Raw genomic sequence first — 10,663 nt, 5'->3', positions numbered from 1 at the left:
TAACTTAAAGGCGTTAAAAAATTCTCATGGTGAATGGCAAAATAAAAAGAAGAAGCCAAACTTGAATCAGCTGGTACTTGTTTTTAAAAGTTTCATAAAAATGGAGTTAAACAACGTATATATTACTGTGGGCACAACCAAATTTGATGCCCTTATATCAGCTGTAACTTCGGAACTTGCTCTTAAAGCATTGCAGATCCGAAAGTGCGCTAAACTTGTTATTCAGCACGGAAATTCGCAACCATTGACAGAGGTGGAAACCCTCCTAATAAGAAAAACCTTTGGCATCCAAGTAGAGCAATACAAATTTCGGCCGAACCTGGAGGATATACGAGCTGCGGACCTCATTATCGGACATGCAGGAGCCGGAACCTGCATGGATATTCTAAATAATCGAAAACGTGGACTTATTGTTATAAATGATACGCTCATGGACAATCATCAATTGGAGTTGGCCAAACAGTTGGCCTCTGAAAACTATCTGTACTACTGCAAAGTTCAGGATTTGGATGCAGAACTAATCTCCCTGGACTTTGAAGCCTTAAAACCCTATGAAACCCAACCAGAAAACCTTACAAAATTTGTATCCGCTGTTAACGAACTGATGTCCTTTTAAAATTCAATAAACATTCCCATAAAAACAAGTAAAATGTGTAGCTAATCCCTAGCGGGATAAGCTTTTGCTATTTATTATGAATTTACGGTTATAGTTTATAAACACGAGAACGTCTACGAAGAACATTAATTATCAGCAGTCTAACGCTTGCTGGGGCTATATGAGATAGATAAATTCACGACAATTGAACATTAAAGCGTACATATTTGTTTGTTACTGTAACTGTTAGATTCCACTTATTTAAATGGTTAATTTCGTAATTTCATTTAACGCAATGAGACTCTCAACATGCTTTGGTTGTTGCTCTACTAAATCCTTGTCTAAATCCGCATAATTTATTCCTCAGCGGAGGCAGATCCATTTTCTATGATGGCATCGAACGAAAAAGGCTGGAAGGCGTATCCCTGGCCCTTGTAGAATTTGCTCTGGAACTCGACCCTAAAGGATTATAAAATCATTATGTTAAAACAGGGTTTAAGTTGCGTAAGGAACTAGTAATTTACCAGTGAAGACGCAGTGTATGCAGAAAGGCGGATAAACCCTCCATAAGCACCAAAATGCCAACGGTGAGAATAGCCCAGAATGCAAACACGCAGGTCAACACGATTCCGCCAATGGGTCCTTCCTGTTTCAGACCAATCGATAGGACCATGGTCCAAAGCACCTCAGCCAGCTCTGTCGAATTAGAATAGTTGGGATAAGTAATTTCTTGAAACTAGAATTCACTCGATTTCTTACGGGCATGCGCCAAGGAAAGCGCCCACAATCGAAGATACGAGGCGGTGTGGGAGACTGAACCCAGCACGTACTCGATGGTGTGAATGCTCTGGTGGATGAAGATCTCCGATAACTCTTCCTCCTCCTCGTGACCGCCACCACCGCCATGGCCTCCGCCATTCGACACGCCGCCTGTTTCAGCATCCGAAGTGGCTCCGGCAATGGGCTGCACCTGAAAATGAGTAGGATCAGTGTTTGTCTTTATGTTGGATACCTAAAGAATCTAAGTCGAACTTTTCTAAAAAAAAATTATTAAATAACGTTAATACATAATAAACAATTATAGTTAAAAGTTAGAAAAGTTCGACCTCAACTGGAATACAAACGACACAACTAACCTCTTCCTATGGATTGTGGATTGGAGTGTTTTTTTTAGTTTATTCGGTGTGGTTTTGGTTTTGGGGATTTTAATTTTGTTAATCGGGAACACATATAAACGAGAAGCAGTTAGTATAATGTGGAGAGCTGGGAGTGCGATGTGCGTTGATATGTTGTGATGTTGATGGAGGGCTTTTCTATGGGAAGTGATAGAGTGCATCGAGCTAATGTCTACTTACGTTCGCCTGTTTGCGAGCCTGCATTATAAGGATAGGCTTGGCCAGCAGCATTACGGGAATACAGCCGACTGCCACCAGCACGAAGAGCACCTGGATAAAGTGCTGGCCAGTGAACATATAGATCTCGCACTTCTCTGGCGCCGGTTTAGGCGTATTGAAAAGCACCATGTCAATGAACGTGATCAAAATGGAGGGAGCACAGGCTTCGGAGTATGGCTCTAAAATAGAATGTAAAGTTACCATTGAGTTTTATAGGGCAAAGTTAAAAAAAAGAAAACCTACTTTCATTGGTGGCCGCGAACTTGATCCACTTGATGAACATCAGCAGAACCATGTAGAAGAAGAGCAGCAGGAGGAAGACCAGCTGGGGAATGAACTCGTAGAGCAGGGAGATCCTATTCCGGAAATATGTGTGGTTGTGCCAGCTCATGACCACGCCGAAGATCATGTGGATGACTCCAAAAATGATTGATATCTTCATCTTGTAGGCGTTGTGGAAGATGATTTTATTGGCTCCTGCTACTTGCCAAATGGGATCCATGCCGAAAGGATACGGAGCACCTTCATAGTCGCCTTTCGGGCTCAACTGTAGAAACTTGTTCTCCATCACCGTAGACTTGTTGTATGACATGTGCCAATGGGATCCAAAGATATTCAGGGACTTCGAGAAAATGTCGTTGTATATAAGACCTGTGTACATTGAGAAGACGCCCATGAGGAAGATTATGTACCGTCCGCCGAAGAAAATGTTCCAGATTTCGTTGTCCGTCTTTTGGGCGGCCAGTCCCTTCTCCTTTCGAATCATCCACAGACCAAAGAGAGCCATGATCGCTCCATGGCCTAAATCGCCAAACATTACAGCGAAAAGGAAGGGAAAGGTAATGATCGTATACGGAGCCGGATTCATCTCCCGATAGCTGGCCACTCCGTAGGCATCGATTAGCGCCTGGAAGGCCTTGGTAAACTTGTTCGTCCGGTTATAAGTGGGCGGATTCTCGAACGTCTGCATCCGGTTGAGAATGGGCGGCACCGATGATCCCGATCTCTCAGTTCCGCGGCGCAAGGCCAGCTGGATGGTTTCGATGTCCAGGAGCGGCACCCAACACTCAGCGATTAGACACTTCTGAGTCACGTCCAGGTTGAAGAGATTCAGCGTGTGGTAGATGGCTTTGATCTTGCGCACCTTGACGAACCAGTTCTTTAGGTTCTTGGCCGCCGCAACGAGGACACGATGGCGATGGTCTTGCGTTTGCCCCAGAACAGTGTTCAGATCCTCGATACGCGTCATCACACCCATGGCCATCTCGCGGCGATCGGCAGGAGCCTCGGGGCAAGGATAGAGCGTGGCACGGAAGCCCTCGCAGATCTTCTTGACGCGAGTTTTCAGCTGGTCGCCCTGGAAGAAGATGATGAACACGGACTTGTGCACCTGGTCGCCCTGGAACAACAAGGATATGGAGATAATTATTAAATTTTGTGAATTGGATTTTCTTCTCTTGCTTTAGTGTTTTCGGCAATACAATTTTAAGAGCACAAGTCAAGAGTCTTTTAATTTGGGCGTACAAATAATTGATATAAACTTATTCTCAGACATTTGAATGCTACTGTTGTGAAGGCATATAGATAAGATTTTAAAATTTTTTTCTGTGTTAAACGATAAGATTAAATTGTCCTCCGGACTTACATTGGTGGGATCCTCCAACGGCGTTTCAATCATCGCCTGACGCAGAAAAACGTTGCCCCTGCAGGCGCGCCATAACATCCTCTCGAAGGCCGGCAGACGCTCCCTCAAAATGACGCCGGCGACGAAGCTAGAGGGGATTGAGAAGCGGCGATTAGTGACACATCCCCGCTACTGGGCATCCAACAGAGTCATTCCGGTTATTTACGACAAACAAGGAAAACTAAACTCTCAAGCACAAGTTACCAATGGACGCGCGATGCAAGAGCAGGGAGCGGGATGAATGAGACGCTGGGAGGGATCGCTTGGATGGGTTGGCAGGTGGTAATGCAAAACGTTAGCACTCTAGATGGCTCCCATATTTCTAGACAGGATGAGGGACAATGCTGAGAGGCAATGCGGGGCGAGCGAAGCTAATGACATGTCTATATATACAGCTGATTGACCGATCGATACGAATACGGATACAAAAAAGATTGATGAGCGCTGTTCGTTGGCTAATGGATACGAATTTGACTGATTGTTTGGCCTAGTCTGGTATTTTTAAAAGGGCAGGGTACCAACCATGGAAGATAATCCTCACGTTCGTTCGATTTCTCCATGTAACTAAATTTGTTTAACATAGTTTTTTCGATTGGACATTTTTGTATTTGTGGGGAAGAGAGGAACATAAGAAGAGAACGACGTTTAATTTATTTGTTTTAGACGGGTCGCTTGTGGAACTTTGCACAGAAAATTATTGCTCGAAATTCCGAGAGACTCCAAGCTGGTGGAAATGAATGGACATGGTTCGGTTAATCGTTTTCATTGGCGGCGCAGCTGCTTTAGCTTTTTGTTAGTTTGGCGTTGGCGGCAATAAGCAATAATTTTGTGTGGCATTTCGTTGGTTAAGAGCTAAAGAAAATTACTTACAGAAAAAGTTTCTTTGGGCAGAATTTGAATAATAATTCTAACATTAATTTAAATTATTGTTTACAAGCTATTTAAATATAAATAAACCAAAAAATGTTGTTTATACAAGTAAGGGCTGAAATATCCATTTTTTATGGATTAAACGGATAAACACAGATATGGTTCTTTGGCATAAAAACTGTTTTTAGTGCAGAGTTCCGCCCAAGGAACATTTTCCTGTTAGTAGAGCAAAGATATAATCCCGAGTGTGCGCCTTTCCAATCTTGAATGCTGGTTGCTGGATACGTACCCGAGCTGTACGGGACCCATGGAGGCACCAGCTGTGCGCGCCTCGTCCGTGATCAAGGCGCGGGTCATCGACTCGGTCGTTTGGTTTACGCCGCCTTCTTGCTAGAAATTGTGAATGTTGGGCAAAAGGTCATTTCGAGGTGACTTACGAACGGATTAGCTTTGGGTTAACACTATGGAAAAGGTTAGTTGAACCGCCTCCAAATCGTAATTTTTGGGTTTTGTGGGGGGATTGGATTGGATTGGATATAGAGCTTGGAAACCGACACCAGAGCAAACTAGTAGAGGATGTGCTTTATGTTTGAAATCAATTCGATAGCCTAACACGTGGAACATGGAACACATGAAACACTCATCAATTGTACAAGGATGCGACACAAACAGCAAGGAGTGAGAGGAGCAGGAGAGCGAGAGCGAGTGGGTCTTGGCCTGAGTTTAGTTTTCCTTTTCGTTTCGTCGTGGTCTGTTGTCCCAATGCCCGTTTCACAGTTAACAGTTCCCAGGTCCGCTTCAATATTTACCCAAGCTTCAAGTTCTGGCCCGGCTGACTGGCCCGGACACCCTCCTCGCCCAGCAGCTGCGCTTGCTCGTCCTCGTTCTGGTTGTCGGCCATCTGCGGATAGCGCCGATATTTGCTGGATGAGTATGCACCACTCGACTTGTACACCGTGGGCACCGACTTTTGGCAACACAACCGGCAGTGGGCGGGGCAGGGGGTGATTTTTTTTTGGTGTTCGTGTTGTGTGCAGTTTTGCGTTTTTGTTTCGGTTTTTGATTTTTGGTCGGGGAGTGGTTGGTTGATTGTTTGTGTATTGATTGATATGGAAAAACAAAATGGAAAAACGGATAATAAAATAACCAAAAATATAAAAAATTAATTCTAAACAATAAGGTGGTACAAACATCTAGGTATATATATAAACAGTGTGTCGGAAAACACAGTCAGGAAAAATAATACAAAATAAGTGTCCTTAAAAAGCAAAAAAAGTCTGATGACTTTTTAGAATGATTCATTTTTGACAGCTTCATTAAGTTTATACTATATACGGTTTTTTTCTTCTTCAGGAACACATTCGATATAAACAATAACCAATAATAAACGCACAATTAGAAAAATTTGTACAAACTTAAATTGAAGGTAAAGCACATATCGTTTGCCTTTGGAAACGGAGAAGGAGGGGGTGGAGATTCATGCAGAGTGGTCGGGGGAATCTTTTGAGTGTGTGGTTCTGGGAGAGATTGCTTATGTAACTAAAAGCCATGTCTGCCACACTTGTGTTGTCGGTTGGGAAATGGTTATTGCTTAGAGAAGTTGGTTAGTTATCGGCCACTTTTCTGGCCGACATATGTTAATTCAAAATCGGTAACCGATCCGTGTTTGTTAGCTGATACCCATTAATTCTTGCTTATGCGGTTGCTTACCTCGTCGAAGAAGACCTGAGTTTTGCGAAGAATGTGCTTCAGCTCCGTCAACTCCAGAAAGTTGCGCTTCAGGGCCTCGGCATTCTGATTCACCTCTCTCAGTTCGTTCTCCAGTTTCTCGAACGTCGCCTAAAGGACGGGAGAAGCCATATAAATAACAAAACGGTTGGCAAACAGAAGACCAAAAACCACATACTGTCAGCAGTGTTTTGAGGGTTTTGCACTTACCTCCAAGTCGATCATTTCACGAGGCTGTGGTGCTTCGGGACTCTCTCCGGTATCCAGCATTGGAATTTCGTCCTTCTTTATCTCCTTTTCTAGATAACGCAGCTTGCGTTCCATTTCATCGCAGCGACGAACTTCGTTAACAAACTTCCTCTGGAAAGCGTTCACATCCGGATTGAGCTGTGGATTAAGGATTATTTTTTATTATTAAGAACTTCAGTACATCCGACCTTTACTGCGGGCAAATAACAGCACTGGGATTGGTGTTGTTTTAATGCAAAGTATATATTTGCTGTTTTAAGTAACATGTAGTATACTTTTAAGTTTATTAAATTACAGAGGTATGAAAGGCTTTACACGAAAAGCTATTAATTAAAAAACACATTTAGAACGTGGCTACTTAACCAAATTTGTATGTCCAGTGGTTGCCTTCATCCGTTTAGAAATGAAAATTTTCAATAAATTTGGAGGAATCGACTTATGAACTATTCATTAAATTTTTAATAGGCAGTTGCAGGCTGAACAACTTTTTAGGTTTAATGTTAAAATATCCCTTGTGCTATTACTTGAACCACATTTTTACATAATCCACCTAACTTACATCTCGAAACTGGACCAATCCCAGTTCTCCCAACTCGGAAACGCAGGCGTAGGCCGCCTCACTTTGTAGGAAGAGCTGGCATAGAGCCATTTCCTCACTCCGGAACAGGGAACCCATTGTGGCAGCCCGATCCCCGATATCTGAAAATACAGAAGAGTCACTGAATCAGTACACATATGTATGCAATGATTTCCCATTTAATTTAATGATTCATGGTCACAACAAACGCGGCTGCAATCTGGGTTTCTTTGAAAGATATTGGGCTTTGTCGAATACATATTTTTACGCTGACTGGTAATCAAAAATTAGGGGGCGAACGTCCACTTGTCCTCATTGAGATATCTGTAATCTATACTATATGCGCGGAGATTCGATTTCTATACCCCATACATATATTGATTTTTCTCCGCGGCAAGCAAAAAGAAAGTGCTACGTTGGACCCGGATGTCAACGTTTATGGCCCAAGCAAGTTTACCAAATCACTGGGGTTTTGCTTAATCACGAAACTCTTTTGTATGTTAATAGGACTATTAGCTATTAGCATTGAATAATTAGTTACCAATTGCTTAAAAATAAATAAAATTCGTCCTACGAATTCCAGCAATCCGACCAATTCCCGACAAAAGAAAACTATGCAATGTGACCGTGGCTTGTCAACGAATGTATACCGTGCAGTTCACTTAAAAAAATTACTTGTTGGGTTTCCCTTTTTTATTTACTAGGTATTTAATATTATGTAAATTTTCATACAACGTTGAAGAAAAGGCATAAAATTATCAAAAAGTCTTAATTTTTTTATTTCTTATCAATATTTTATGCAGTGTGAACACTGTATTTGTTAAATATGTTTTTGTTATGAGTTGGGTTTTACAACTTGGTAACACTGCACAGAACCAAAGCAAAGGCTTTGAACGAAACCGCCATATTTCCTTTTTAGTTTCTTTTTATAAGTTTTAAATTTAAGAAAATTTGATATTTATTTAAAAGTATGGATCGTACAACCATCGCGCCTTGGAGGGCCGAAGAGAAGGAGCAGAGCGAAAAGTTGCACAAGAAGCTGCAAGGCCTGGCGCTGGTGCATCCTTTGCCAGATGAGTTGCGAAAACTTCTCGCCTGGGACATGTTCCTTAAGCCCAACCAGGTGGCTTTCTTTCACGTCATGCACTACCTTTTCCGGCTTCTGGACCCGGCCGAGTTCAAGAGGCGATTCTTTTGGCCTATCACTGATAAGAAATCGGAGGCCAATTTCCGATCAAGCACGGTGGAGTACCTTAAGCACCTGAACGAGAAACATCAGCTGCACTGGGCTAACATCAAGTCCTACCTGGTTGTCATGCCTGGAGGAATGAGGTTCATCAACTTCTTGCTGGAATTTGTAGGCTTTGTCATCCAAGAGCAGATTAAGCAGCGCGAGAAGTCAATGGGCTTGGAGGCAGGTACTTCTCATGTTAGTGCCAAGGTTATGGCCCGCCAAAATGCTGTGATGAAGGAATATGCCTCAGGCTATATCGCCAATTTGGAGGAGAACACGGCCCTGTTGCGGCACAAAACTAAAGAGATCAGACGCATGATGGCCGAACTGTCCGAGGACATAGAAGTTCCTGTGGAACAATTAGTGGACGATAGCTTTCTGGATGAATTCGAAGCTAACGTGGCACTTGGAGTAGATCATGTTGTTGCAAAACGGAGTAATATGACATTAGACGTTGAGGATTCGATGATTGGCCTCAAAGAGGCCATCGAACTGTTCCAGTCTAAGCAGGCGGAGCTTAATCAGAGTAAGGAGGCAGTGGATAAGGCTCTACGGGGAATGCGGGTATTATTTAATTCCGACCCAGTTCCAGAAGGAGGTAAGAGGTCTTCGGTTATGTCAGCCAAAACTTCTAAACCTTTGCCATTTCTTCTCAGATTTATTCGAACAGGATGGAATGGAAGCCCTTATAAATGCGTTTAATCGTGTAAGCGGAACAATTGCTGAGCAACTGGATGCCAACGACCACTACAACGAGTCCAACGCCTTTGTCACCTCTGAATTGAAAGCGTTGCGAGAGGACGTGACCCAATCTGAAGTGCAGTTAAACGATTTACTGAAGAAACTAAACGAACCATCCAAAAAGAGAAGGCAAGCGGCAGCGCAAGTTCCTCTGCCCGGGCACATCTGCTTCCGCCGGCCACTCCTCGCTTTGATTCGCTCATCAGCTCGAAGTTCGTGTCCACTCCCCCTATTAGGATAGACATGGCCGGGACCAGTGGCCGCAATGCTCCAGTCCGTCTTGCACTCCAGGACGACTTTAATGGCAAACAATTTGATGCTTTAAGCAACAGTTTATTGGGTAAAGCTTTAACTTAATAAAAATGTTAAACTGTCAATTCTTATATTCGGCCCTTTTTAGCACCAGCTCCACCTCGATCAGCGCGTAAGCTTAAATCGCTCGACCAGTCGGCGTGCATGGATCTGAATGGCACTTTAAACCGATCTAAGATCAACGATCCCATGCAAATGCTGCGCACCATCCACAAAAACACATCCAAGGTGAAGACTGCGCCGCAGCCAAATCTATCAGCTTTGGGAAGCAAATGGAAGCAGATGCAAGCCTCTTTTGGTTTTGATGAAGAACCAGTGCCAGGAGCAGCGGTGGTTTCGCCACAAACTTCACCAGCGGAACCCAGCGATCCCTTCACTCCTCTGAGCAACAGCGAGTGCACTCGCATCGAACGTATTCCCCGTACTTCAGAAAATAACAGCTCTCTGGTCGCCATGAGCGCAGCTGTAATGAAGGTCCTAGAGGTTTCGCGGAATGTTCTCAATCTTAGCACCTCGCCATCTGGACGGTTGGATGCCCTGGTACCGCCCACCGAGGCCCAGCAGCAGGACACACCTCGCCTTTTGCTTAACGATAGAACCATAAATGTAAGTAAAAGATCGTGCTGGCACTCTATATTTATTGCGGAACCTACAGTTTTGAGTTTTATTTCCTTAAGTCCTTTCCTTACTTCTCTGCTTACCAAAAGTTTTCAATTTAATTTGCAGGATTTACAGTCACTCGATTATGATTTAAATACGGAAAACGACCTAAATGCACTGAATGTCTCAAATAAGTTTAATTTTGATGAAATCGGTGGCGATGATGACCTGCAGAACATCAGCGATAGCGTTTTAAAAGATATTATCTTGTAGTTAAAGGCAACAAAAGAATGAAAGAACTGTTATGGTGGAAATATATTATTATTGCAGCTTTCCTATTGATAAATATTACTATTTTGCAATGAATATTCTTTTTTCTGGTAAATTTGTTGAATTGAACACACTACTTACAATTTTATCTTATAATCGAGGAGAGTTACTTGTAATGAAAGTATAATTGTTGAAAAGCATGTAACAGGTCGAAGAAAGAACTTGCCACGAATGTTGCTTGTTAAATTTTTCTGGCACGACTCTATAAGGTATAATTTATGTTTTTTTCAATCGCTTCGAAGAAAACAAAGGATAAATGCTCTGCATGCTAATTTCAAGTAAAAACAAACTTTTGGGCAGTATGTAATGTTTATATATATATTTTTTTTTAAGTCACAAATACTTATAG

At 42.7% G+C, this 10,663-nt stretch overlaps 3 protein-coding genes across 10 annotated transcripts; 2 read left to right on the top strand and 1 right to left on the bottom strand.

The window, feature by feature from the left end:
* The first annotated feature begins 3 nt into the window (after positions 1–3).
* Positions 4–650, top strand: LOC108086556 (UDP-N-acetylglucosamine transferase subunit ALG13 homolog). Its single transcript, XM_017183506.2, has one exon. The coding sequence runs from the start codon at positions 101–103 to the stop codon at positions 614–616; it is 516 nt and encodes a 171-aa protein (XP_017038995.1). The 5' UTR covers positions 4–100; the 3' UTR covers positions 617–650.
* On the bottom strand, positions 651–7,723 carry LOC108086553 (V-type proton ATPase 116 kDa subunit a1). Of its 8 annotated transcripts, XM_017183498.1 has the most exons (13): positions 7,639–7,723; positions 7,080–7,219; positions 6,482–6,658; positions 6,254–6,382; positions 4,833–4,933; positions 4,196–4,237; positions 3,635–3,761; positions 2,233–3,388; positions 1,951–2,168; positions 1,732–1,737; positions 1,355–1,565; positions 1,120–1,291; positions 651–1,054 (listed from the first exon to the last, which is right to left on the bottom strand). In XM_017183498.1, exons 2-13 carry the CDS (start codon positions 7,194–7,196, stop codon positions 952–954), a joined length of 2,559 nt encoding a protein of 852 aa, XP_017038987.1. In that variant the 5' UTR covers positions 7,197–7,219; positions 7,639–7,723; the 3' UTR covers positions 651–951. The 8 variants fall into 8 exon arrangements, with proteins under 8 accessions (XP_017038987.1, XP_017038985.1, XP_017038991.1 ...); XM_017183496.1 differs by lacking the exons at positions 4,196–4,237; positions 4,833–4,933 and adding an exon at positions 5,353–5,510; XM_017183502.1 differs by lacking the exons at positions 4,196–4,237; positions 4,833–4,933 and adding an exon at positions 5,353–5,444.
* A 250-nt stretch (positions 7,724–7,973) lies between these two features.
* LOC108086569 (augmin complex subunit dgt6) lies at positions 7,974–10,346 on the top strand. The gene is given in 5 exon segments (XM_017183526.2): positions 7,974–8,929; positions 8,988–9,194; positions 9,197–9,412; positions 9,473–9,990; positions 10,111–10,346. Coding segments are annotated over 5 exon segments (1,950 nt in total). The 5' UTR covers positions 7,974–8,067; the 3' UTR covers positions 10,258–10,346.
* Positions 10,347–10,663: the final 317 nt, after the last annotated feature.

Source organism: Drosophila ficusphila, unplaced genomic scaffold (assembly GCF_018152265.1).
Source record: "Drosophila ficusphila isolate 14025-0441.05 unplaced genomic scaffold, ASM1815226v1 contig_791, whole genome shotgun sequence".
NCBI classification, from domain to species: Eukaryota; Metazoa; Arthropoda; class Insecta; order Diptera; family Drosophilidae; genus Drosophila; species Drosophila ficusphila.
Note: the sequence above shows the minus strand (reverse complement) of the source record. Positions and strands in the feature narration are given on the sequence as shown.

What these genes read in the sequence shown, in the direction of transcription:
- LOC108086556 (XM_017183506.2), top strand. Translation starts at nt 101, where the DNA reads ATGGAGTTAAACAACGTATATATTACTGTGGGCACAACCAAATTTGAT.
- LOC108086553 (XM_017183496.1), bottom strand. Translation starts at nt 7,196, where the DNA reads ATGGGTTCCCTGTTCCGGAGTGAGGAAATGGCTCTATGCCAGCTCTTC. An exon ending in CGTTGGAGGATCCCACCAAT is followed by an intron (nt 3,389 to 3,634) that starts GTAAGTCCGGAG and finishes TTGTTGTTCCAG; the next exon opens with GGCGACCAGGTGCACAAGTC. An exon ending in GTTCGCGGCCACCAATGAAA is followed by an intron (nt 2,169 to 2,232) that starts GTAGGTTTTCTT and finishes ATTCTATTTTAG; the next exon opens with AGCCATACTCCGAAGCCTGT.